Source organism: Elaeis guineensis, chromosome 1, assembly GCF_000442705.2.
Source record: "Elaeis guineensis isolate ETL-2024a chromosome 1, EG11, whole genome shotgun sequence".
Classification (NCBI taxonomy): domain Eukaryota; kingdom Viridiplantae; phylum Streptophyta; class Magnoliopsida; order Arecales; family Arecaceae; genus Elaeis; species Elaeis guineensis.
In genome coordinates, this window is record NC_025993.2 from 154,547,117 (window position 1) to 154,574,737 (window position 27,621).

At 42.8% G+C, this 27,621-nt stretch overlaps 2 protein-coding genes across 2 annotated transcripts; both read right to left on the reverse strand.

Annotated features, from left to right (window-relative positions):
- Positions 1 to 371: 371 nt before the first annotated feature.
- LOC105039129 (uncharacterized) lies at positions 372 to 6,194 on the reverse strand. The gene is made up of 5 exons (XM_010915142.4): positions 5,618 to 6,194; positions 4,832 to 4,953; positions 3,254 to 3,345; positions 1,085 to 1,171; positions 372 to 749 (listed from the first exon to the last, which is right to left on the reverse strand). Exons 1-5 carry the CDS (start codon positions 5,977 to 5,979, stop codon positions 645 to 647), a joined length of 768 nt encoding a protein of 255 aa, XP_010913444.1. The 5' UTR covers positions 5,980 to 6,194; the 3' UTR covers positions 372 to 644.
- Positions 6,195 to 9,818: 3,624 nt separating this feature from the next.
- On the reverse strand, positions 9,819 to 13,459 carry LOC105039130 (O-fucosyltransferase 24). Its single transcript, XM_010915144.3, has 6 exons — positions 12,636 to 13,459; positions 12,364 to 12,532; positions 11,286 to 11,375; positions 10,908 to 11,191; positions 10,330 to 10,588; positions 9,819 to 10,230 (listed from the first exon to the last, which is right to left on the reverse strand). Exons 1-6 carry the CDS (start codon positions 13,121 to 13,123, stop codon positions 9,985 to 9,987), a joined length of 1,536 nt encoding a protein of 511 aa, XP_010913446.1. The 5' UTR covers positions 13,124 to 13,459; the 3' UTR covers positions 9,819 to 9,984.
- Positions 13,460 to 27,621: the final 14,162 nt, after the last annotated feature.

Here is a 27,621-nt window from a genome sequence, read left to right on the forward strand (position 1 = left end):
AAGAGATTTTCACCATTCAAAATTTTAAATGAAAAAATGAAACTGCAATCATTAATGCGCATTGAAAAACGATGGCTACGTGATCCAATCAGATGAGACGATGTATTTTTTCTATACCAAATGCGGTGTACAAAAAATTTCCCCTTACCAAAATTAATATGGGCTGAGAGAGAATTGGTCTGGTTTAACCCCGATCAACCTAAATCTGTGGCTTAAATCATGCAGAATTTTTGTTTTCACACCCCCCCACCCCCAAAAACACCTCTTCCTCTATTCCCGATTTGTGGACGATGTTCTTGCAAGAATATTCAAACAGGCCCTGAGCCATACATTAGTTAGGAAAGGAAAGAACAAGAGGAAGATCCTTCGAGTACAGTAAAATCTATCAACCATACGGAAGTTTCATGAATAAAGTTTAACAGAGAGATAGCAAACACTTTTAACAGCAGATGTTGTTCCACTCTTCTCTTACAATGAGCAATGATGAATGAATCTCAAAGTTTACGTGGCCTGTCTGCCAGCATTTTGATGAAGCTTACTTGTTTCAGTTTATATGGGATTTTAGAGGATTATTTTATTGTATACAAGCACAAGCAAGCATTGGTTACATACATAATCTTTCTGGAATGATATAACAGGGCACATCAGTCAGATGTCCTGGCACCAAGTGTTTTGGAAATCTCTTTGATAAAAGATTTCTCTTTAGCTTTTCCGTCTTCTATATGCCATTTTCTTGACATGTTCTCAGCCTGTAAATTGCATTAGAGGTTAGTTTGCTAGCTACAATTGCCAAAAACCCATAAGAAAAAAGATCAACTTTAGACTAACTGGGCAAATGTGCTGCCACAACTATCACCAGAAAGAAATTTACAAAAATGTTTAGCTAGCAGAGAAAAAATGGCAAGAGCTAAGCATCATGACACCAAAATGCAATAGAAGCAATTTAAAAGGGTAGCATCATAGTGTTGCAAGGAATGCACAAACCAAAAGTGAGAAAATTTGAAGAAATAAGAGATGTATTTCATTTCTCAGCAAACAATGCAGGAAAAAATCCTTGTGCAAGAAATATGGTAATTTTACATACCCAATTTCGTAGTGGAACCATTTGCTCTCTCATGATATCAGCACCTGGTTGGATGAGGTCTCTTCCTTTAGTTCTGATGTCATCAGTCTGGGGAAACAAAAGGATGCTAAGTCCCTAGTTCTAGGGGCATGGACTTATCAAAATTAATTCTAGATAGTTCTTGTTTTCCGATAACCAGAAGACTAACAAAATTCAATGACATCAGCATCATCAAGTTTTTCATATATTTACAAGAAATTTCATGCAGAAGTTACACCTTCCTTTTTTAGACTAGGATTGTATTACAGAGAGGATGCATCATGACTCAGGACCAACCACTGACATTTCATGGTTGATTTGGCAGAATAAAAATTGAGTTGTAAAGCAAAATTTTCTGGTCGAAGAAACTGCAAAAAAATACGGACTTTATACATGCATTTAATTGTGTATATAATTGCAGTCCATTCTAAAAGTGTCGAATAGTAGGTAATGGAGTCTTCGAAGACATGACCAGAATAGACAAAAATAAAATCATTGAGATTCTTTTTCCCTTATCCATTTGATTGTTGTTTCCCTCGTAAGTTGCTACACAAGCTATGTCTAGTTTCTACAGTGGGCATGAAGATGTCAAATGTAAAGTTTGATGTGGATCAGTAGGCTCAAAATCCAAGGTAAATTTAGGATCTTCAAAATTGAATAGGAGTTTGCAGCAGACATTCAGATGTTGAATGTCAAGCTAAATATGGAATGCTTTGACAGGAGGAACGGATTAGCTAAACAAAATTCAGTATTATCTTTGTCCAGCACGGCAGCATTTGGAAACTGCTTGATTATGGAAGCATCATCAGGCATCTGTAAACAAATTTCCTTCACAAATTGCTTGATTATGTGGAAGCATCATCAGGCATTGTAGACTCTTAATATGCTTAATCATTTGTTAATAGCAAACTGCAGATGTTAAAGATTGAGGTACAATTAGGTCTCTATTGAGATTTTCATCATTCCTTCCATGATATGCGCATCTTATTATACCGAGCGAGAAAATATGATTGGCAAATGGGGATATTATTGCTACAAATTTGTTAACGCTACTGATGCCACACAAGATAAAGGTTTAGCAGCAAGTAGCAGGTAGAATTCACACAAGACTCAGAAAGATTGAGATCAAGTATGCATGTACAAGATATCAAATGCAACTACTATCTTTAAAGAAAATATCTAAAAGGTTTAGAAAGCAGAGAGGCAAGAGGACGTTTACGGATCTATTCAGTGGTAGCTAAAGATTCTTCCCGAAGTATGGTAACATCTATCCAGGAAGCATTGTAGTGTCAACACAAACAAGGGGCAATTGAATATGATGCATGGCATGATTGTCCAAAGATTTATGGATGTTCACCATTGTCATTGGCATGCATTGAACCCTTGCCGCTTTAAAGTTCAGAGCCTATAAGTAAAGTACCAAGACATGCTGCCTCAAAAGCCATGAAAAAAAAAAAAGAAAAGAATTATATATTGTCAAAGGTAAGAGGAGTGACAAACCTTAACTTGCTTCTTGGGGCAAGATAAGTATGAAGATATTGAGTCTATGATGGTGGTTTGTACTTTGAAGTAAATGTGATTATACAGAGTCTGATGATAATGATGAAACAAGGGTTGATTTTCTTTTCTTTTTTGTTTTTGTTGGGGTTGGGGAGGGGGGGGGGGTGTGGTTCAAAAAATAACAAATACCATGAGGAGGATTTATACAGGAGTGATGCAAACCAAGAACTGTTGATGTGAAAAGGAATTTATAGACAATACTTCTGCCTCTAGGAGAAAGTATGTACTTTCCTTCAAGCTATCTTCTTTGCCACACTTGCTGAAGTTGGATATGACCAAATTATATATTACACTGTTGTTGGTGAAATATATATTTTATCTTGAAGTTTGTGGCAGGGAAGATTGCTTTAAGTTTCGAAAGCTCCATTGAAGTATTTCTACTTTCCGACAAATTAATCCAAATAAATTAATCATATAAACAGAGAAGTGCATTTTCTATTTTCTGGACCAACAAACATATAATGATGCATTAACATTCATGTGTAGCTCCAAGAAAGATAAGTATCAGAATAAAATGTCTATTTCTATTTAGTGATAGAAACCCTCATAAGATAAACAACTTGGAGTCAACAGAAATTGTTATTGACTTACGCTATGCAGCTGTAGCTTATGAGCTGTGAGTAGAAACACAACTGTTGCACCTCCAAAGACCATCATTGTAGCAACAACAAATGCCTTCCCAACTACATGAACAGACAGAGAATTACTATGTCTCGCACAGAACCATACATTAAACAAAAATATCCACAACAACTTGGAGTTGAATGCCAATTTAGAAGTACTGAGCTTATTTACATACGCTCTACCTGTGACCTTAGTGGCAAAACTGATGCCTGCATGAAAAATTCTCAACTATTCTGCATCCTTTTATGAAAATTATATACCAAATTTGGCAACTTCTGCAAAAAGAAACCATGACCCCTTTTTGCTGAAAATTCAGGAAGGCTCCAAGTAATTAACATTGTTTTTAAATCATCTCTGCTCATTTAGTTTTGGCAACATTTACCTAAGATTCTTATGAATTTTTGATGAACTATGAACTTTTCCCTTATGAATTAAGCAAATTGTGTGGTCAAAATGCTCAGCATTGGATGAAATTTCAACTTTAGAACTAGTAGTTCATGAATGTCGTTAAAGTCATGATTTATCATGAATCAAACCGTAAATTACATTTCTTTTGATGCATATATTGAAACTTTCGATATCAATTCTTTGGAGGCTCAAGGGGCATAATCATCATGTGGATTGCTTAACATTAAAGAATGGAGATCCTTGTCTAACATCATTTTTTTTCTATTGAGTTATTATTTTCTGTCTATCCTCTTTCTTTTCTCTCTTTTCCATTTCCATCTCATCTACACCCTATCTTTGAAATATTCAACACAATTAAATTCAGTCCGCTGATGACAGTGAATCAATCTAACAGTCTCACGACTAATGGAGGCAGAAAGTGCTCTTTTTGAGTTGGTACTATTTTCTATCTGTGGCAATCATCACCTCAATGCCATTCATACCTAAGATGAGCTACTTATGTGGTGTCTAAGTAGTGCACACGTTATAGAACATCATATTTTCCAAACCAAGATAATCATATTTGTAGCCACAAAGTGGACCAAGTCTGTTAGGTTTCATAGATGGAAGAGAGGTTTTTGGACTTATGAAAGTGCAAGAAATAATTAATGATGCTCATATGTCTTAGTCATCTTAAGTTTTTGACTTTTGGCATAAGATTTTAACATCTAATAATAAATGTTTAGGAATTTCTATGAAGAAATTCTTCACACATATCCTTGCACTCAAAACCTATCTATTTTGTTGCCTTATGCAAGGCCTTATTATCCACATGTTGGACTTGAGAAATTGGATTAAAAATTCTACCTCTGTCAAACCATGCAGATCCTAACTATTTTTTAATGCTTAACTGTTTCAGTGTATATGAGCGTTGGTGCAATTGGACATTCAAGTAATTTACTAGAGTTTCTTCTAGAATAGATTAATCCTCATCATCATTTCTGGTTCTAAAACTCTCATAAAAATTACTGCAAACTTACTAACTCCATTTTTCCGATTTGTATCAATGTACTCAAAGTTTAAACCTACATAGATCCTAATAACTTGGAAATTCATGAAATTTTAGATATTGAAAAAAAGGAAACAGAATTAACTTACTTTGGGAATACCCTGCTACCGCAGCCTTCAATTTCTCAGGGTCCATAGGTGGGTACCTATCATGCCGTAGCTCATTTGCTGTAGATGCCGAAAATTTGAGGTGCTCATTGGGCAGCTGCCATCTGAGTATACAATCATTAACAAACAAATCACTCAAGGCCTGGTTTCTCTTAACTATCATGTCTCCTGAACAGTAAATTAATTTAAGCAAGCGAGCAGATATTTTAAAAAAAAAAAACAAATTATATATGTCTCTTAATGTAAGGCAAGTAGGCGACAACAGTCAAAACATCGATAATAATGTTGGGGCTTCTTGTATGTTAATCCAGGTCATGAAATTCAGTATCGGAGCAAGTCCCAGATTCCAATTTCATGAAGCAATATAATGAAAACCAACCGCCAATTGAAAAAGGCTACTTACCAGGAACAATGCAAAAGCTACCATAAAAGAATAGCAATGTTAGAAATCTAGATTCTAGAGATAAATATATCATCCAAAAAGGATGGGCTGGTGTCTATTGATTCCACGACTATCCTGTTTCCAGTGAAAGCCGAGAATTAAGAAAACTGATCTTTTTCAGAAAACGACAAGATAGAAAAAAAAAGGGTAAATTAAGGTAAACGAATTCCTGAGATGAATGCCAAGAATCTGTGCTATCTACTAACCAACGCTTTGTATCATCATCATACATAGATACGCCTAAAACTTGACATCGGCTAATTAGCCTAAAAAAAATTTCATAATCGACAAGAAGAAAATCCAAAAATAAGATAGGAGACCGAGACCTTTTGGGGCCGAAGGTGGCCTGAGGGAGAGAAACGTAAGCGCGGAGAGGGTTGAGAGCATCCGGGGAAGCGGAGGAAAGAGAACGAGAAGAGGAGTGCTGGAGGAGCCATTTGGAGGCGGTGGAGAGGGATGGGTCGGCCTCGACCGCCGCTCCCTTGAGGGGGATGGAGTGGCGGAGGATCTCCGGGAGGATATCGGCCGCCTCCTCGTTCTTGGGCGCGGCGGCCGCGGCGACAGCGGTGGAGGACGAGGAAGGCGTGGGTGGGGGGTGCTTCTGGGCGAGGCGTCCGACGGCGTGCTTGGATTCTTGAAGGAAATAAGCGCCCTCGGTTGCCGCCAATCTCCCGGCCAAGAAGCTCATCGCGGTTGTTAACCCTCTCTCTTGTCCCCGGCTTCCAATTAATTCCCTGCTGGTTCTTGAAACGGCTCGAAAACCTCGCGCTGTATAAAGCCACGCGGTCCAAGCGCCCTGGCTTCGATTCAAAATAAAATAATAACATAAATGCCTTGGGGAGCAAGGTTTTGACGGTGCACGGAGGTCTCTTGCCGCCGAGGCTTGGGGAACACACACACTTCCACCTAATTCATGAGTGGATTAGTATAGTGATGTGTTTTAGAAAAATAGCATATCTAGCCAAATGGACGGGACTCCTTTGTGTTCTTTCGAGAATGATGACTGCTTGCATTCCGTAACCAAACAGAAAGCTGAGGCTGCGTTTCAAACGAAATCTGGGTATCAATCTGGAAAGATTGAGAGAGATGGTTATTGGATTAAGGCACGAGTTCATCTGAATGCCCACTCATTACCATTTGCATGACTAGTTTCCTTGACATTTTTAGTGATGAGTGAAAAACAGTACACATATGGTAGCTCAAAATGCCTGGATAGATGAGTCTTATCACGTCCCGATCCGAAATCGCGAGCAGGAGGTCACGACAACAGCCATATACTTATGAAGACTCTCTCCACAAATATATAAGGCACCTCATCATGATATCAATGCATCGCAGCAAAATAAAAATTTAAATAATTATTATTCAATTTTAATTCAAATAATTAAATCAAATGTCTTACGTTCAATAAAGTTTCATGAAAAATAAATCTAACTTCAATAAAATTGACAATACTAAATCTCGTCTCTAAAAGCTTTATCCCAATATTATTTCTCACGCTCGCAATTAATTATTTGAATCTGAAAAATAAAAAAAAAGGTAATGAGCTAGACAGCCCAGTAAATAACAAATATCTCAATTAGATATTTTAGATATTATATAATATTCAAGAACAAATACTGTAGATAAATATAAAAATATATTTCATGCTAATTCAATGCAAATTCAATCTTTTCAAATATTCACATATAATATAATCATAAATCCGATTCAATTCAAATACTCGTAACTCAACAGCCTCGATTATGATCAATTTTTAATCCCTATTGACGGGGTCCATTGAATACCAGCACACAACTCCCACTGACAGAATCCACTAAATACCAGCGTACAACTTTCACTGGCAGAGTCTACTGAGTACCAACGTATAATCCCCATTGACGGAGTTCACTGAAACATAATTAGGCTGAGAGCATAAATCCGATCTATATCAAAATACTTTTGTATCATAACATATCATAATTTTCACTGAACATATGCATAATCAATAAATCATAGTATTTTAGAATATAAATCATAGCATATCAAAACATAATTTCATAAATCATACATAATTTCAAAAAATAATTATTTAATTTTAAAATAAATATAAAATATTTCGAGAAGATGATTCATTACTTATCTTCACAGATCATCGAGCGAACCGATCGACTAAATTCTAAGAGATTCTTCAGTACCTATTATTCAAAAATTATATTTTTATATTAATTTTAATTTAAAATTAAATCTAAATAAATCTTAAATCAAAACTCCATTTGAGATCGGACTCTTCACTAAACTCGATCAAGATCATCAAAAGAAAGTCTTTCACTATGTTAATCTTAGAAAATTTTGAGAGAGAGAAATCCATCAAGAGAGAGAAAAACAATCTAGAGAAAGAAAATTTTAGAGAGAGAAAGTAGAGAGAGAAAGTCCAATTTTAGAGAGAGAAAGTAAGGATTTAAACTGAAAGAAGAGAGAGAAACTTTCTCTCATATTTTTTTTTCTTTTTTTTTCTTCCTTCTTCTTCCTGTGGCTCTCTTTTGGGCGAAACAGGTGAAACAGGAGACCGTGAGATCCCCTCAAAAGGTTGGCCGATCAGCGGCAGGTCGATACGAGAATGGCCGACGGTTGGAGGAGAGTGCACCGCCATCAAAAGGAACCTGAAATCGTGGCTGGCGGCGACCACCGGCATCCCAAAAATTAAAAAAAAATCGAATCCTTATTTTTATAAAATCCGACGACCCTGGTCGCCGGCGAGTATGTACGTTGGCACGGAAAGGAAGGGAGAGAGGAGAGGAAGAGAACCATATGCTTACCTCGAGCTTTGGCGACCTCTCCGGTGAGCAATCATGGCGAGTACGGTGATGGTTTTCACGAACGATTTCTGACGATCTACGTCGTTTCGCTCCGAGTCTCACGGTGGAAGGAAGGAGAAAAACTCCCCCTCTTAAATAGAATTGGAGGGGAGGAGTTTGACTCCTCTCCGATGGCCTTTCTGACTCCGATTAGGAGTCGTCGATGGTGGAGGGAGTCTTCTTCAATTTTTTTTTTTTTGATTTTTGGATTTGATGCCCAATGGGCTGGGTGTTACAAGTCTAATGCCAACTTCATGTCTGTAGTTTTTCTTCATTAGTAAAAACTGACACCAGTAATTGAAATTATGATGTGGGACAAATTTTTTGTTATTGTCTGTCTATGATTTTATCCATGTCTTTCAAAGTAAAAGTTGGAATGGTCGATCCGATCGATTTCATTAAAGCTATAAATTTAACAAGGATAAATATAATATATAGATTATGTTCTTCACTGGCTTGATCGTCCACAAGATGGCTTTGGACTATTCGTATATTCGTTGTACATAAATTCCAGGCTTTCACGGTAATTATGTACATGTCCTCAGCAAAATTAAATATTAAAAAAGAAAAGAAAAGAAAAGAAATATCTGCTTGCATTATTGTTAACTTTCCTTAATTGTAGGAAATGCTGCAACAAAATATAGCATCACACTCTTTCCTTTTTGAAAAGTCAATCGATTGTTTGCATGCATTTGGTGCATGATGATAAACAAATCTTACTAGAAATACATATATTATTTTGTATGATTTTTTTTTATTTTTATTAATTTTATAGAGCAAGGCAAAAAAAATTCATACATAACTAGCTACTTTAAATGAAGCAAATAATCTGTTGGAGGTTCATATTCAAGATTAAGATATAAATACATGACCTTTTATGGATAAATATGCTGATTGTAATCACATTCTTACATATGATTAAGAACAAGAAAGCAAAAAATTACATAACCTAAATAGAAGTCATGATGTTAAGCTTCCACTTCGATATGCCATGGAATCACAACCACCTATCCAACGTCTCTTGAAGGATAGATCTATTCATAATGTCATGTGCTAGTAGAAGATTGAAAGGTAATATCTGACGGTATCTAGAAAGTGAGGGTGTGTTTGGTTTATAATTAGAATTGAAATGGATTGAAATGAAAAACAAAATAGCCATATCTTTTGACATGTTTGGTTCATAATAATCGAAATAGGAGTCAAAATGAGATTTAAATACGAGAAAAGAATACAACTTGAATTTTCAATAATTGAGACATTCGTATTTATTTTAAAATTGAAATGATAATGGGATTCTCTTAATCAAATGGTTGGAATTGAAGTCACTTATTTTTTTTCTCAATCTTAAGTCCAACTCTCCTCACCCTAACATATTCTGCTAGTTTTAGTGATGTTATATTTAAGTATAGGGGCTTTACTTGTCATTCCCTCTTTAATTAGCCCAGCATCTCCCTCCTGCTCCTCTCCGCTACCTCTCCACCATCTGATGCAAAGGCCCAACTAATGCTCGCTGCACTGACTGTTCTGCTTTTCTCTGAATTCCGAAGCCATTCAGCAAGAAAGTAAAAGCTCTGGAAAGAAGGCAATTGCTGAATTGCCGTCTTTCATAGGCTCTGTTAAAAGCCCAGGTGAGAATAACTTGGCTCCAAATCCAGGCTCATCAATCCATCTTGGCTACCTTACAACTTATTTTTTTCAAAAAAATCAGCTAGATTACTTCTCTTTTTTCTTTGGCCACTGATGATTCGTCATAATTTACAGTCAATTCAGTGTGTGCCAACTTCAAAGAATGTGAATATATTCCAAAAGTCTCAGTAATATGTACAACACCCTCTATGATAACACATGTAACAATATTACTTCTGCACTGAAGTAAAACTCGTCCTTTCTCTACTACACATGCAATATGGAATAGGGAATCCAATTACATCTATGCTGGTATTATTTCTCAGGAATGATGCTCCATCTAATGAAACTGTGTGCATTTGCTTTATTCTTTTCTCCATCTCATCATCACTTAGTCCCTTCTCCATGAAAAGTTTTACTAGTAGCTTCTTGTTTGGCCTGATGTGTTTTCCATGACCCATATAAGTTCGTTGCCCCTGATAAATAACCAGATGTAATGAAATATTGTTAAATTTAGTTGATGAATTTTTGAGATAATAAAGAGACCGAAACAGACACCAAAAGTGAATGCATACCTGCAATGAGCGTGCCATGTTTCCTCCATGGCTTGCCATGAAGAACTGACTCTCGAGACACACTGCATAGTCCAATGCTGCCATAACAGATGGTTTACGCTTGATTCCATCAAGTTCACCTGGTCTTGCTAGGCTCCATTTATTGAATAGGTTGGGGAATTGGGATTGTAAAGGTTTAAGTGCATCCTGGCCTCCAAATGGCTCACCACCAGCCCAATAGATCCTTGTCTTCCTCAATGCACCGAGCCCTTTGAGCAGCCTGAATCGCAATCAGCAAAAGACAACATCAAGAAGAGTTCATGCCGGGGTGCAATTTACCCAAATTTGTGGTAAAAATTGCTTCTCTATGAACTTAGCTCTTTAATCTATATAGTAGACATGGATTATTGTCTGTATTATCTTAAAAGCAAATTCATCTTAATTAATAGAAGCCTTTTGTGACATCGATGAAGACATGATCATTACAGGATTCGTTCTGTTATACGAAGTATCGAGATCTTTCTAAAGCCAAGCCAAGCAATGTGATCATGGTGAGTTCATGGAAGTAGTATATATCAAGCTGTGAGAAGGTGGTGTACCTGGAAGTGTCATTGGCATTAAGGGGGCAAAGACCTGCATGATAGCGCTGCTGGGGCGTGAGCTTAGAACGGGAGGTGAGGAACTGGGGTTTGGAGGCACGTTCGTTTGCAATCACAAGGTCTGCTTCTTTGCCCAAGCCCGAGTGACACCCAGTCCTTACCCACACATCCTTTTCTAGCCTGAGGTGCAAAGCCATGTATGGTCCATCCTCTTTCATCCTCTGAATAAACCTGTCTGCTATTTCTTGAATCCAGGGTTGGAATTTTAGTGCCTCAAAAGCCACCTATAAAATTTGTGAATGTAATAAACATCATATGCTTTCCCCTGAAGAAAAAAAAAAAAAGAACATATGGCATGTCTTTCTTTTGTCAGCTAACCTTGCATCTAAGCTTTTGCAGATCAGGATTGAGGTCCTTTGTGAGTCTTGAATCGAAAGCTCGAAGGAGCAGGACACTTTCCCTGCCAAGCTGCAGGACACATACCATGCAATTATATTCCATTAAAGAAGACTTCGAAATATTTGGGCATTCAGTAGTGATTAGATTAGTAGGGATACACAAGGATGATAGACATCACTTTGTTCTCATGTTGCGGAATTGAATTATTTGATCAGTAAGCAAAATGTTTCCATCGTTGGAATGCATGGACTGGCTCCTTTGTTTAGGTGACATTAACGCGCCATGCTGCTGCATGGAATTAGCCTGGCGGAAGGTTGAGTTAGTGACAACGCTGCGGGAAATGCCTAAAACAAATTGGAGCGGTTTGTAGACACACACTAGCTATATTGAAGGATATATCTATATGATGTTTAAGTTTGAACAACCGATGGAACTTATTTTGGGGCAATTTTCTTGAGTGTCAAGTGGCATTTAGCATTTACTTCAAAAACGGGCGTTTGGCAAGTACTTGGACCGAAAGAATGTACTGCTGGAGAGATCCTATACGATCCAACGGTTGGTCAGCTGGCTCAGGCTGGAAAGCTTCTGCAACCCTGGGTACGGAAAATTCTATAGCCCACGCCGTGCCAAGATACATAGGCCCCAAGTTGATGGGGTTCATTTAATAACGAATGCCGTCTCAATCATGGACAGTCGCGACTCGTGATTGGACGATAGCAGCTCTCCAGCTCAGGGGGGTAGCTGGACAGGATCCCGATGATAAGAATCCCGCAGAATAGAATGGTACGGTGAACTTTTGTAACGCTCGCATGAGCTGTTAATTGGTGCAGGGTGCCACGTGGAGTTCTCTTATTGACTAAAATGGTCAAGCATGCAGGGCTGTAAAGGACTGCCGCCAGATCATCCCCTCGGGATGCGAAGAATTCTCGGCGCAACCAAAGGCTTCACGGAACCAAATCATCCAGCTCATTTCGGTACCCAAACGTTCCCCCAATGCAAATGGACAAAATGGGAACAAGAGCACAGAGATGAGGAGCATAAAACTAATGCGACCAACCTTGTGCACGTAGTTCTTTCGAACCCAATTCTCGTCGGCGTTGAAAGGCATCACAGGCGCCCTCACTCGCCGGTTTCCCAAATGCGTCGACGGCAGTGACGAGATCACCGCCACGTCATCCTTCAGCGTCTCCTTGAAATGCTGAACATCGAATATATCGCCAAACTCACTGCAGTAATTCCACGCCTCCAGCCACATGAGAGGCCATTCATTCATGGTGATCATTTCATATAAACAAATCGATTCAATGCAATTCAATTCAATTGTACCACCTTTCATCGGCCCAGACTTGGTTGACCTGAAGCACAGGCACGACGAGCACCGCCCCGAGGATCCGAGCGACGACGACGGCGTCGATGATCTGGTTCCTCTGCTGGTTGAGTCCTCCCGAGACCACGGCCATCATATATTTTGCACTACGTTTCTTTAAGGAGGAATTGCGGTATGACTTGCTGAAATCCAGGCATGGCCGGACGTTCGGCACCCCTGAGTACGCCCACTTCCAGAAGTTATCGAGGTTTTGGGCGGTCTGGCGCAGGTGATGGTGGTGGAGGTGGCGAGAGCAGGAAGGAGGGGGAGAGAGGAGGAGTTGGGAGATGTTGAGGAGGGCCCAGAAGGCTAGCAGGGGGATAAAGTAGCGGCTGGCTTGACGAGGGGTTGGAAGAAGAAGCTTATGACTTAAGGAGGTTTTGGGCGATTTTAGCAATGGTTTGAGAGAGATGAGATTTTGAGTGATGGAAATGTAGGAGGGGGAGGACATTGTAGTAATGGGGCAGTGCAATGGCTGGCACAATGGCTGGATGTTTTAAGCCTTGGGAGCTTAGTATATGGAGAGTTCGGTGGCGTGGGGGAATAATTTCCAAGGAGAAAAGGGAGTAGGTTGGGGTTTGGTGGTCACGACAAGGCACCGAGGGTGACAGAGACAAATAGAAGGGGGAGAACAAAATAATTGAGAAAGATTCGTTCGAAAGTCTGAGAAGGTGGCACTGAACGTGGCTTAGTTTAGTGTTGATGGGAAGTATTCGGTTTCAACGACTTCGCTGTTCCTTTTTCCGAGGGCTGTGACTTTGCTATTACTAAACTTTTCCTGGTGTTGTGATATCTATATTGTAATTTTCCGAGTACCTCTTTTCTAATATCATTGTCGTTTTTTCCGAGTCTTAAACTAGTGATCCGTCAAATTGTCCCATACTATATCAAACACAGATCTTGGTACATGGCGGTTGCTCGGTCAATAATCAAGGTTCCTGTTTTAATCTAGATGGAGCCTGACTCAGATCTGCAACTTGGATCCGGTTTTCTTTTTCTTACCTTCCACCAATAATGCATTTTATATATAGCTTGTGGAACATGATCTAACCACCCCCCATAAGTCATGACCCTGATCTCGCAAAGGAAAACAAGGAATCACTAATAGCAAAATTCGTCATATCTGTCATTCCGTATAGTATTCATTGCGTCTGTTTGCATTTTTGGACAGTAGAAAATTTAAATTGCAATTATTATCATAATTAGAGATATCCAACTCTTTTGCTTGCTAGCGTCAGAATACGTCTTCTATTTACTCGAATGCATGAAATATCCTCAGAATGTTCCATGTCTTGGGTGATGCATGGTCATGAATGGAAGTCTACAATGCAAAAAGAGAAGAAGTCTCCATTTGCAGTTGTTCATATGTTATTCAATGTACATGGGATGTCAAATCTGTAAGATTGAGCACATGGGACTCTCGATGCATGTGCGTGCGTGAATTAAGAAAAGGCTGCCATTACTTCCACGTGAAGTCGCAAACCTAAGACCTGTACATAGCTCTTCCAGGGCTTAAATTCTTGCCAGCATTAACTCCAATATCTAAACGGAAGACGATCGAGAACCACTAAGATGGTGTTAAATATTTAACCCTCCGTATTAACAGTCATTGTTCTCCCTAACTTGGTAGTTCACTCCGATCTTTGGCACCGTGTAACAACGACTTATAGAACTAAGTATTAATTTTTCCGGACTGGCACATGGTTGATGAGCTGCAAATATTCTCACCCTAGAGGGCCGTCCTATTTTATAGGGAAGGTGGACTACCCCTAAGCTCAATGATTAAAATCTATAATTCTATTGTTTAGGTAAAATGGGGTACCACTAGCGCCCTTATAAGCCACCACGTCGGGGGCACTCACTGAAATAAGCGTCCCCCCTTGTCCTTTCTTGATACTATTTTGTTGACGGGTCAATGATATTGGTAGTTCTTTAGATTGGAATAATTCAGCTCTCTAATTTATAAATAACATAGAAGCCAACCAACCTGGCTTCGTGTCCTTCACAATGCGTGCGCCATGGAACCATCCATCCATAATGCGTAGCGATTTGGACAGCCCACCCACCTCGTGTTTCTCCTGGCTGTCGCTTTTCACCCAATGTAAATTGGTCGGTTATCCAGTACGTACAACGCTGGTTTAGCTGTTGTTGATCAATTAGAATTGGCCATATCCTGTTCCATTGATCTAGCAGCAAAAACAAAATATATGCTTCTTAGCAACACAAACTCACGCCTGAGAAAATGAGGGTGAGAGGGGATTATCAACTCTTTCTAATGCCTACCAGGTTGTGTGGAAAATTTTAGTGAAGATAATTTGGGGAATGCCATCTTTTCTAACTATAAGCAAGTGCCCATGCCATCATCTCTAAGTATTAGGTTTCGATATGCAAGATGATGTGGCCCGAGTCTGTAGCTTGTCTTTGTTAAATCTCCATCAAGGAGGATGGTTATAGCCTGGTGACTTATGAGGTATGTTGCAGGTCGACAATTACAGCTTGTCCCATATGTTAGGATAGTTACAACACTTCAGTCTATTTCAACTCCTTTATTCTTTTCGGGCAACAGCTCCATACCCTCGCTCCTATATATACAAAATCTGGGGACCTTCACGTATGTTTGTTCGTCTCTCCTCTCCACTTTATATAGCTTATACTCATGTCTCCATTGTTCCATCAGAGCTCGTCCTAATTTAAGCATCAAAAAGTCCCTTGTCAGATCAAGTTTGGCAACCTTCAGTATTTCTCTTTTTTATTTGCAGCTTAGATTTTGTACTCCAAATTGACCTTCCAGCTATAGTCCTAGTAGAATATAAGCCAACAACTGCTGTTCACCATTTCAACCAGTTCATCCATATCTTTAGGTTGGATTTTGGTTGAGTTTGGATTTCTTATTAGATCAGATTTTGGCGTTAACACTGGGTATAAACAAGATTTAGATCACAAAATTCTATCACGTTTTTAGAAAGTCAAGAAATTAGTGAGTGAGTAGATCCGATAAACAATTTGGCATTGATCGCTAACCCAACTTGGATGCCAATTTCAAATTAACTACGTTGCCTATATCAACTATCACAATTAAAAAGGATATATTTATTAAAATTTATTGATGAGATTTTGAGAGAACTAATTAATCTGATCTAAAATTATATCAAACATCAAAAATTATGCATTAAATATTATACATTATTAAGTGATGTTGGTGCAGAATTCCACCGATGTCGGAGAAGCTGGAGTCAAGGGGATTACGGCCACCGTCGGAACCTGCAAGGAAAGTCTAAACCGGAGTTGGGGGTGCTCCGACAAGATCCTCCGACGCTCAAGTCAGTACTCTGCTTCAACAGAAATGGAGCACTCGAATGGGATTTCAGCAGAGTTTAGAGATAGTGCTTAGAGCTTAAGAGCTTTTCGAGAACTTGAGAAAGCTTGAGAAAACTTACCGAAACTGTTGCCTTACCCCATTTTATAGTAGAATGCGGTATGGTCCCGTCATTAATGGTGCAGACAACTGGGGAGTTATCAAATCATCGGGGGCTGTCTAATCGGCGTGGATTGTCAGGTCATCAGAATTAATCCATATCGTTGGTAGGACAATGCCCCAGGGCAGCCGCACAACATAGCCTTGACAGGACAATAGCCCATAGTGATTGTACGGCGTTTGGATGGGCTGGCCGACCATATGTCGGTATTCGACTGTCGGGACGTCGGGTGATGACTCGAAAACACCGTCGGCTGATCTGGTGCTTTGTGGAAGTCGAACATCGGCTGCCACCCTCGACAGTGAGTCGGTGATATGGGTTCGGCCGTTCGACCGGTTGGAAATAGTATTGATCTGTTTGACCGGCATACCTTCGGCCGGATATTGTCGGCAGTCATTGTCGGAGTCGCCTGTCTGTCCGGTGGGTAGAGTCGGGTGTCGGTCGGACCGATCCGAGGATAAGTCGGCGTACGGGGGTCAGTCGGTATATCCCAACAAGGATCATGCAATGGCTTCTTTCCTGTCTCGTGGTCCATGACCACCACCACATGGGCTGATCACTGGGAGGTCATAATAGTGGAGGCCATAAAAGATTCAAACTCCCTCCTTGGCATCCAGCACTACTCAGTTGTAACTGAGATGGAGCCCGTTCGTTGTAAAAGTTCGTCTGGAATCCAATTCTGTTGTGAAAGTTCGGACGGAGTCCGATTCTTGTAGGAGTCCGGAAGGAGGCCGCTTACTGTAGAAGCTCGGATGGAGACCGGTTGCCATGGAAGCCCGGATGGAGACCGCTTATTGTAGAAGCTCGGATGGAGTCTGGTTACTGTAGAAGTCCTGCTGCTGAAGAAATCCGAACATTGATGAAGCCCGAAAATAGATCGGAGTAAAGTCGATCGTGACAGGAGGAAGTCTGGAAGAGATTCGGAGAGTAGTCGATCACTGTAGAAAATCGACTGATAATGAGTCCAGAGAGCATCTGAAGCAGTCCGATAGACGACTGAAGGAGCTCATTATTGGAGAAGTCCGGAGGGTACAATAGGAGTTCGTCCGTTGGAGAAATCTGGAGGACACTATGGAAGGTCGATTGCTGGAGGAGTTCAGATGGTACTGTGAAAGCTCGGATGGCCGGGAGAGTTCAAAAAGATGTCGCACAAGGTCGGAAGCCGGAAGAGTCCTGGGAGGGTTGGCTTCTTACAAATTTTGGCTAGGATTATTTTATACCCAACACTAGTCCCTCTACTTTCGAGTTCGGATTTCGAATGAAGGAAGTACAGAAAAATTTTCACAACTGAAGTTGTCCCCCTTGATTTCTGTACTCGATTGTTTCCAGATATTTTGACGTTTGGTGCGCCGGTGCTGGAGTCTTTTCAAATCGAGGCGATCCGAAAAGATTTTTTCGAAATTTCCGCTGGAGCGTCGCCTCAGGTACGGTGCGATGATGATTCTGTCAGTCGTCAGCCGTCTGCCACGATGAGTGGGACATGCGATGGTTGTAGATCGGCCAAAGGAGATCTGCAATCATTATTGCGTCGGACCCTGAGGTCTATTTAAACCCGTCCCCCTCCTTCTGGGATTTCATCTTGCCTGAGATTTTTCTTCGGTCCCCTCTTTTTCTCCGAGAGCTTCGTCCTCCTCCAGCATCCCTCTCGGTCTTAGGTGCCCTTCAGGTCGACCTCCATCGCTTTCGCTGCCTTCCCACACCTCTCGGACCAGCCTAGGTTAGTTCCGAAACCCTTCTTTTTCTTGTTGTTCTTCCATTTTTCCTCCTCTGCATTCTGCCCGTTCCGTTTTTCCACGAGCGCCTTGTTTCCTATTTTTTCTAATTTTTTCAAGATTTTTTTTGGGGTTTTCATTTGATTCAAAATATCCTCCAACACTTCCTCCTCTAGCAGTTCTAGAAGTTCGTCAGCTCCAGCCCCCCAAAATTCTAGTACTGTAGATGAACCCATACTTAGGGTCGGACCTCATCCGATCTTTGTACCAGACATCATTTCCAGCTCTTTGATCTCAGACGAACTCTTACTGATTAGCATTCAGTACAGAGTTCCTCTGGAGTATGAGCTTGAGCTTCTCGGATCAACTGACCGGACTAGCGCCCCTCCCCCTGGCCGCTTTTGTTTATACCAGGAAGCCTTCCACACCGAGCTTCGACTTTCACTCCCACCTTTTGTTGTTGCTCTTTTTTATTTTTTAAATATTTTTTTAGTTTCTGTAGCACCGAACTCCTTTAGGTTTCTGATAGGATTTCTTTCCCTCTGTCATTTAGCTGAAGTCCGGCCAACTCTTCCCTTGTTCAGAAACTTTTATACCTTTAAGCGTCACCCTTCGGCAAAGGACTGGTGGTATTTCTCCCCCCAGTTTGGTAGGAAGAGGTTGCTAAAAGGTGCCCCCTCTTCTATCCACAACTGAAAGGAGAGGTACTTCTACGTCCGATGCCCGACCCTGAGGCTGGGGTTGCCCTCCTGGGGCTCCTTGAGGGACTCCGTCCGCCGGGCTTCTAGCCTGAGAAAGGACGACCTAGAAGTCTCCAATAAACTTGAGACTTATCCAGCTCCTCTCCTCTCCGACTTTCTGAAGGAGCAACTTTTATTCAATGTTGGCCTGAGCCCTCTCAACCCTGCCGGTATTTTTTTTTTCTCAAGTCATTCGCTGCTTTCTCTTTCTTTTGTTCTGTTTCTAAGCTGTACCGATCTTTTTTCATTGCAGATATGGACGCAGACGCAGCTCGGATACTATCCAAGGATCTCAAGGCCCACAAGAGGAAAGGTGCCGCAACTTCTGGGTCGGCGAAGAAGGCGAGGGTAGAGGAGACAAGCTCGACCGTGCTTGCCCAGACGGTCATTGTCGGTGATGCCCCCTCCGACGTCGAGCCCGCAGTCCCCCGAGCTTCTTCAAAAAACCCTCCGATCGAGATTCCCGCTCCCAAGTCTCATCCCGAGGAGGTGTCGGGGGCCGAAAGGAAGAGAAGGAAGAAGACGGTAGTCCACAAAATCAGCAGCAGGACTGCCATCGAAAGGTCCAACGGCTCCAAAGAGGATCAGAGGGAGAATCTCTTCAACAACAGGAATTTAATAAAAAGATTGGTCGACGGGTGTGTTTTGTTCGAGATCGTCCACAGGATCGTCCATGCCGATCCTGAATAATGAGTTTGGGACTCTCTGGGATCCTTTCTTGAGGGAGGCTGATTTACTTTTTTCTTCCTTTCGCTTCTTCACTTAGTGCATTCCTTAGCTTTCATATTGACTTCCTGGCCGCTCTTGCAGATTGGACACCAGCTCATCGCCAACATCGAGGCGATGAACAATGCCAAGAAAGAAGCAGTCCAGGCGGAGGAAGGTCGCTAGGCCGAGACTGCTTGTCTTAAGGAGAAGGTCGCCAAAGTCGCGAGTCTCCAAGAGGCGCTCCAGAAGGAAGAACAAACTTCGGCGGATCTGAAGGCTGCTTTGGAGGAGGAAAGAAGGAAGGTAGAGGCCGAGGTCTTCGAGCTGAAGGAGCAGATTCCGACTCTAGTCTTAGAAGCAAGGGCCCAAGCAGTGGAGGAGTTCAAGACCTCCTCTGAGATGAGGGATCTGAATATCAAGTTCGGCCAGGCCGCCTTTATCAAAGGCTTCGAGCTTTGCCAGGAGAAGGTGGTCGGAAAGTTTTTCGAACTCGACTTAGCTTTCTGGATGAAGCGTCCGACGAAGAAGCCGGACCTTCCGAAGCTGCTGTCGGTCTCCCTCCAGTCGGGACCTCTTCAACTGCTGTAGCTGCCGTGATCGACCTTCCGGGGGTGCCGAGCTCTTCCACTTCTGCTCCAGAGGTCCGAAATCTCTAATTTTGTACTTTTTCTTTGTTACAACTTTTTTTTTCTTTTCTTTCCCTTATACTTAAGAATTATTCAATCAATAAAATCGAATTTCTCTTTATAGAGAGCTCCTTTTTCTTCTTTTTTTTTTCTTTGCAATGACTTGCTTTGTGACGCTCTTTTTTCTCGACAACAGTACCCTACCAAAGCTCTTCCCCTACTGCAAGAGATTTCTTTGAAGTCTATGATTCGGGATCTGAGAAAGAAAGTTCGTCACCTAATAAAAAAATCAAAGAAGATGGACGTCGAACTTCACAGACTGAGGAAGAGCCATTCGGAAGCCACCACGGAGGTTACTCGCCTGCAGAACCTCCACAAAAAGGACTTCATGGACTACAATTAGAAGAAGGCCAACTTCGTGAAGGAGCTTGAGGAACTCCAGAAATGCGCCAGCGATCGATCTTGGACTCAGGCCTCCAAGATCAGCTCCCTCGAGGTCCAATTGGCAGCCGCACGGAAAAAGATCGGCCAATTGGAAGGGAGCTCGTCCTGACTCCCAACTCAGGCTGACTGGTCGAAGAAATTCTCCGACCTTCAGAAGCAGCTACAGGACGTCGAGACGAATTACAACACTTATCGAGTCAGCTGGTGCGGGCAAATAGACAACTACAGAAGGAGGCTCAAGATGGCGACCGACGAGGTTGCTCACCTTCAGAAGCAGTTATTCGAAAGAGCCCAGGCCGTTTCGGTTCAAGGCTCCGATGAGCTCCGATTCTTGAGGGAGACCACGGAAGAACTATCCGTAGCCCTTGGGAAGGAGAAGGCCGAACTGCAGCGATTGAAAATTCAGCTGACCTATGAGCAGCAGGTGGTCAAGAATGCAGAAGCGGAGTCCGAAGTTCTGAAGAAGAGGCTTCGGAAATCGGAGGGTGAAAGCCGACGGTTTCACCAAATGTATCGAGAGATGCTGCTAAGAAAGAAGGAACTGAAAAAAGAAGTTGAGAACTTAAAGCAATCTCTGATAATGGCTGGAATCGAGAGATCGAAGTCAGAAAAAGCTGAGCTTCCTTAGAGCTTCTTTTACCTTTTGTTCCATGTATTCTTTTCTTTTCTTGTTGTCATTTTTTTTTGGCCTTCAAAGGCTTTTGTAATGCACTCTTTACTAATGAAATGAAAAAAAAATTTCTCATTATTTTGTCTATTCTTGCTCTGAGTTATCGTTTACCGAGCTTCTCTTATCTTTTGTCTTATTCGATGTCGACGTTGCTTGAAGATTCCTGATCATTGCCGCATTGATTCGCCCTTTTTGTTCATGACCGAAGGTCTTTTGGAGGCCATCCGAATTTGACGCTTTCTCCCGATGTTCGAGCTTGGGGTCCGAACTTCTCGTTACTTTGAGAAAGTCTATTTTCTCCTGCTAGTGTCGGGTTCCCCCTTGGAGACTGAGAATTTTTGACAAGAGTTTTTTTCCTCGTTGAGATGAGATCCCTTGTGTCTTAGATGTGGTTCATTTTTTTCCTCATCTCTGACGTAGCTCGTCACTTTCTCTTTTTCTTTATTTTTTTTTTTTTTTTTATGTTTGGGCAAAGGTTTTACCTCTGCCCCTAACGGGGTTGTAGGGGTGTAGAGGAGCCGTTGAGGAGGTTTTTCCTCTCATCCAGTCTTAAACGACCAGGTCTTTATTTGTATCAGGACGAGGTTCTCCTTCTATTTCTGACACAGTCAATTTTAGCTCATGTTAGGATGAGGTCTTCCTCCTGTTCCTAACAGGGCTGTGGGGGCACATAAGGGCCGTTGCGAGGGCCTCTCCCCCCATCCAGTCTCTTAATAATCGAGTCTTTGACTTTGCTCATGTTAGGACGAGGTTCTCATCCTGTTCCTATCGTGACTGTGGGGGCGCATAAGGGCCGTTGCGAGGGCCTCTCCCCCTATCCGGTCTCTTAATAACCGGATCTTCGACTTTGCTCATGTTAGGACGAGGTCCTCCTCCTGTTCCTAACATGACTGTGGGGGCGCATAAGGGCCATTGCAAGGGCCTCTCCTCCCATCCGATTTCTTAATAATCGGATCTTCGACTTTGCTCATGTTAGGACGAGGTCCTCCTCCTGTTTCTAACATGGCTGTGGAGGTGCATAAGGGCCATTGCGAGGGCCTCTCCCCCCATCCGGTCTCTTAATAATCGGATCTTCGACTTTGCTCATATTAGGATGAGGTCCTCCTCCTGTTCCTAACGCGCTTAGTTTCGATTGTCTGAAGGAGCTATTCCCTGTCGTTATAAGCTCATGTCAAAAGAAAAGATATGCGAATATGAAACTTTTATTTAAGGTAAAGTTATCGGTAATACATTCGTAGATTTTTTGAATTCCATGGTCGCAGAAAGTCTGCTCCTCCGAGCTCTTTTAGATAGTATGTTCCAGGCCGGACTACCTCTCTGACTTCATATGGGCCTTCCCAGTTTGGGGTAAATTTTTCTTAGTTCTGAGATTGTAAAATAGCGGCTCGCCGAAGTACTAAGTCCCCCGCTCTGAAGGCTTTGCTCTTGATCCGAGAGTTGTAGTAGCGGGCTACTTTCTGCTTGTAGGCTGCCATCCGAACTTGAGCTATCTCCTGCTTTTGTTCTAACAAGTCGAGGTTGGCCTTGAGATCCTGTGAGTTGCGCTGCTCGTCGAATGCCACGACTCGCGTCGACGGAAGCTTGAGTTCAATCGGGATAACGGCTTCTGTTTCGAAGGCTAAAGCAAAGGGGGTCTCCCCCGTGGGCAGTCTTTGGATAGTTCGGTATGCCCATAATACATAATAAAGCTCGTCTGCCTAAGTTTCCTTTGCTTTTTCAAGTCTTGCCTTGATTCCTTACAACGGAGTCCTGTTGGTCACCTCGACTTCGTCGTTTGCCTGCGAATGGGCTACAGACGTGAAGTTATGGGAGATGTTTAAGTCCTCACAAAATTCAGCAAACCTTGCTCCAGCAAATTGTAGCCCATTATCAATAATAAGAGTTTTGGACAAGCCAAACCTACAAACGATTGACTTTCAGATGAAGTCCTGCACTTTAGCTTCTGTGATTTTCGCCAAAGGTTCGGCTTCGATCCACTTGGTGAAGTAGTCAATTGCCACCAGGAGAAACTTTCGCTGTTCTGATGCCATGAAAAAAGGTCCAAAGATATCCATCTCCCATTGTGCAAACGGCCATGGGGCACTCAAAGGTGTAAGTTCGGAGGTGGGCTGTCTTTGGATATTCGCATATCTCTGACACCGATCATACTTTCTGACATATTCAATGGAGTCGTGGTGCATTGTAGGCCAGTAATAACCTTGTCAGAGTACTTTGTGGGATACAGATCTGGCCCCCAGGTGACTTCCGCAGACTCCTTCATGTATCTCCCACAAGGCAAAGTTGGCTTCAGAAGGCCGGAGACATTTCAGGAAGGGCAAAGAGTACGACCTCTTGTACAGCTTGCCCTCATAAAAGATATATCGGGAGGTTTAGTTTCTAAGTTTTCGAGCTTCTTTTGCATCATAAGGAAGTATCCCGTCCTTGAGGTATGCAACCAGTGGATCAATCCAGCTGGGTTCATGGCTGGTCTTCATTACAAGCTGCGGTTCTTCCGTATTTGGACATTTCAGAATTTCGAAGAGGACTTCCTTGGGTAGTTCAGTCGGAGCCAGTGTAGTCAATTTGGAGAGAAGATTGGCCCTGGTATTTTCTGCTCTTGGAATCTGCTTGATGTCAAAGCTGCCAAAGGCAGGGATGATCTCTTTTACCTTTTCGAGATACTTGACCATACTGTCCTCCCGAGCTTCATAGTTTCCACTGACTTGTCCCATCACCAATTGGGAGTCACTGTAGACTTGGAGCCGATCTACTTCTAATTCTTTGACGATCTTCAGTCCTGCAATCAGAGCTTCATATTCTGCTCCGTTATTTATCGCAGAAAATTTGAAGCACAGCACGTACTCCGTGATAATTCCTTCCGAATTGATCAAGATCAGGCCCGCACCCGCGCCCGACATGTTGGAGGAACCATCCACGTAGAGGGCCCAAAAACCATCAGGGAGATCTGTTCTTTCCTCAGGGGAGTTCGACTGGAGCCCTGGGTTGTCAGCTTCACCTCGTTCAAGTTCGACTTCTTCCGGGATAGTGCATTCCACTATGAAGTCTGCTAATATCTGAGCTTTTATCGTCGGTCGAGGTCGATAGTTGATATCAAATTTTATGAGCTCGACCGTCCATTTCGCTATCCTTCCGGAAGCATCCGCTCGATGCAGAACTGCCTTGATCGACTGGTCGGTGAGCAGTGTTATGGTATGTCCTTGAAAGTAAGGTCGAAGCCTTCGGGCTGCAATCAACAGGACGTAAGTTAGTTTTTCTAACTTAGTGTACTTGATTTCGGCGTCTCTCAATACTCGACTTATGTAGTAGATCGGTTGTTGAATTTTTGCTTCTTCCTTAATCAGAACTGCTGTGAGAGCCACAGGGGAGATCGTCAGGTACAGGAACAACTTCTTTCCAGGTTCAGGCTTTGCCAATAGCGGAGGTAAGCCAAGGTAGTTCTTCAATTCTTCGAACGCTTACTGACATTCAGCAGTTCAACAGAAGTTCTTCGGCTGCTTGAGAGTCTGAAAGAAAGGTAGGCACCATTCGGTCGATTTTGAGATGAAATGATTCAGAGCTGCTACTCTCCCAGTAAGGCACTGAACTTTCTTTATTGACTTCGGAACGATCATTTCCTGGATGGCACGAATTTTTTTCAGATTTGCTTTGATCCCGCATCCCGATACTATAAAGTCCAAGAATTTTTCTGAGGTTACTCCAAAAGCGCACTTGGTTGGGTTCAGCTTCATCTTATATTTTCAGAGGGCGCTGAAGGTCTCCTCAAGATCGATGACGTGGTTCATTAAGGATTTGCTTTTTACAAGCATGTCGTCCACGTAGACCTCCATGTTGCGGCCGATCTGCTCCTTGAAGATCTTGTTCACCAGTCGTTGATAGGTTGCCCCTGCATTTTTGAGGTCAAAAGGCATGACTCTGTAACAGAAAAGACCACGGTCAGTGATAAAAGCAGTCTTTTCTTCGTCCTCTGGTGCCATCCTGATTTGATTGTAACCGAAGAATGCATCCATGAAAGTGAGAAGCTCGTGGCCCGAGGTTGCATCTACTAATTGATCAATTCTGGGCAGAGAGTAATTATCCTTCGAGCAAGCTTTGTTCAGCTTTTTGAAGTCTATACACATCCTCCACTTGCCATTCGCCTTCTTGACGAGAACCACATTGGAGACCCAGTTCAGATAGTTGACTTCTCTGATGAACCCGACTTTCAGGAGTTTGTCAACTTCCTCAGCTATTGCCTTCTGCCTTTCCGGTGCATAACCTCGGATTTTTTTTTTCATCGGCCGACGTTTGGGATCGACAGCTAGACGATGTTTCATGACTTCCGCCTCAATCTCCGGCATGTCCGCTGGAATCCAAGTGAAAATATCCGTATTTTTTTGTAAAAAATTGATGAGCTGTGTCCGTATCTCTTCTCCCAGGTTGGAGCCGATCTTTACCACGTGCTCTTCATTCCCATCGTTCAAAAGAATTGGGACAAGATCTTCGATTGGCTCACTCCGTTCTTCAGCAAGGTCGTCGCAGGTGTCTAATCTATTAATTGGACAGGGGTCAGACTGACCATTTCTTTGTAAAGCTATGTTATAGTAGTGTCTTGCCAGGACTTGATCTCCTCTGACCTCTCCGACCCCTTGGCTTGTAGGAAATTTCAACTTCAAATAGTAGGTCAATACCACAGCTCAGAGGGCGTTGAGGTCAGGTCGGTTGAGTATTGTGTTGTAGGCAGACGGTGCCCTTACTACCAGAAAATCTACTTACGTTCTAGATTGTTTCGGGCACCGACCTGCAACTACGGTCAAAGTTATTACTCCTTCCACTGGCACAGCATAGCCAGTGAATCCTACCAATGGAGAGCTTATCGGCCCTAATCGATCATCCGGAATAGATATTTTTGAGAATGCATCGTAAAACAAAATATCAATCGAACTTCTATTATCAACAAGGATGTGGCATACATCATAGTCAGCAATATTTAAAGAAACTACAATCGCATCATTATAGGAGAATTGAATCTCCTGGGCATCTTCTTCAGTAAAGGTTATAGATTCTTCAGTTCTCTGTCGCTTGGAGGGTCCGGTCGATCCACTGGCTGCTTTCCGTCGGGGTCCTCCAGAGATGGTGTTGATGATCCCGATTGGAGGTCGATCTTCAGGCTGTTCTTCCCTCTTTGGCGGCTTTGATGGTGGTAGGGCCCTCGACCGATCTTTCCTACCTTCAGACCGACGTCGGATGAATCCGTTGAGCCGACCTCGTCTGATGAGCTCCTCGATTTCATCTCGAAGCTGAATACACTCCTCCGTATCGTGGCCATGGTCACGATGATAGAGGCAAAACTTGTTAGGGTTGCGCTTTCCGGGATGTGTGCGCATCCTTTCCGGCCTTGACAGCTGCTCTCTGATCTCCATCAGCACTTGAGTTTTTGGAGCATTGAGAGGGGCGTAGCTGTGGAATCTTCTTGGGGGAGAGCTCCGTCGAACTCTGCGGTCCGGGCTTTTCTGCCTACGAGCTCGGAGGGGAGTTCGGACATGCTTGTGTCTGGGGGGAGTTCGAGAATGCGGTCGAGCTTCACTCGACCCTTTTTTAGTTGCGGGCTTGCCGGAGTCACCCGCCTGCCACTCCTTCGCGGCCTCTTCATCCTCAGCTTGAAAGCTTCCTCTGCTCGGGCATATCCTTCGACCCGAGCCAGCAAATCAGCGAAGTCCCTGGGATGCTTCTTTTCCAGAGAAAATAGAAGGTCATTCTTTTGAAGACTGCTCTTCAGGACGGCCATTGCAACCGATTGGTCCAAGTTTCGGACCTCCAATGCGGCAGCGTTAAAATGGTTGACATAAGTTCGGATGAATTCTCCTTCCTTTTGCTTGATGTTGATGAGGGACTCCGAACCTCTCCAGAGACGTCGGCTGCTGACGAAATGAGCCGCAAACTGGTGGCTCATTTGAAAAGAGAAGATAGTACCTGGCTTCAAAGCCGAGTATCAATTTCTTGTTGCTTTCTTCAAGGTAGATGGGAAAACTCGGCACAGGATGGCGTCTGGCGCGCTATGGAGCAGCATCGTTGTCCGAAAGGCCTCCAGGTGGTCAACCAGATCCGAGGTCCCGTCGTAGCTCTCAAATTGGGGGAGCTTGAAGTTCGACGGGATCGGTTCCTGCATAATCCTTTGAGAAAAAGGAGGGTCAGTACAGATATCCTCACCATAAGCAGAGGGACCATGGCGGAGCTCTTTGATCCGTCGATCCATCTCTTGGAATCTTTGATCCAGGAGATCCTTTCGATCATGAATCTCGAGGATCTTCTGGCAGAATGGAGGTAGGGACCCTCCGGGGGCAGAATCGTGATCAGACAGAGGGCTCTCCGCCCCTGCTTCTCCTTTCCGGGGGATATAGGGCGACTGACCCAAGTGGGCCGCTCGATCGTCGGCTTCTGAAACTCCGGCGATGCTCTTTCCAGCCGCACAGATGTCTGTGGCTACTGCTGCTGCATGGCCTACACCGCTTCGGTGAGGCCCTTGACCTGCTGAACCAGCAGGTCGAACTGCTCCATGCCGACTGCCGTTGCCGGAGGGGGAGGAGCCTGAAAAAC

What these genes read in the sequence shown, in the direction of transcription:
- LOC105039129 (XM_010915142.4), bottom strand. Translation starts at nt 5,979, where the DNA reads ATGAGCTTCTTGGCCGGGAGATTGGCGGCAACCGAGGGCGCTTATTTC. An exon ending in GCCACCTTCGGCCCCAAAAG is followed by an intron (nt 4,954 to 5,617) that starts GTCTCGGTCTCC and finishes TTGTATACTCAG; the next exon opens with ATGGCAGCTGCCCAATGAGC. An exon ending in TGGTTCCACTACGAAATTGG is followed by an intron (nt 750 to 1,084) that starts GTATGTAAAATT and finishes TGCAATTTACAG; the next exon opens with GCTGAGAACATGTCAAGAAA.
- LOC105039130 (XM_010915144.3), bottom strand. Translation starts at nt 13,123, where the DNA reads ATGTCCTCCCCCTCCTACATTTCCATCACTCAAAATCTCATCTCTCTC. An exon ending in TGCAAAAGCTTAGATGCAAG is followed by an intron (nt 11,192 to 11,285) that starts GTTAGCTGACAA and finishes CAAATTTTATAG; the next exon opens with GTGGCTTTTGAGGCACTAAA. An exon ending in ACATGGCACGCTCATTGCAG is followed by an intron (nt 10,231 to 10,329) that starts GTATGCATTCAC and finishes GTTATTTATCAG; the next exon opens with GGGCAACGAACTTATATGGG.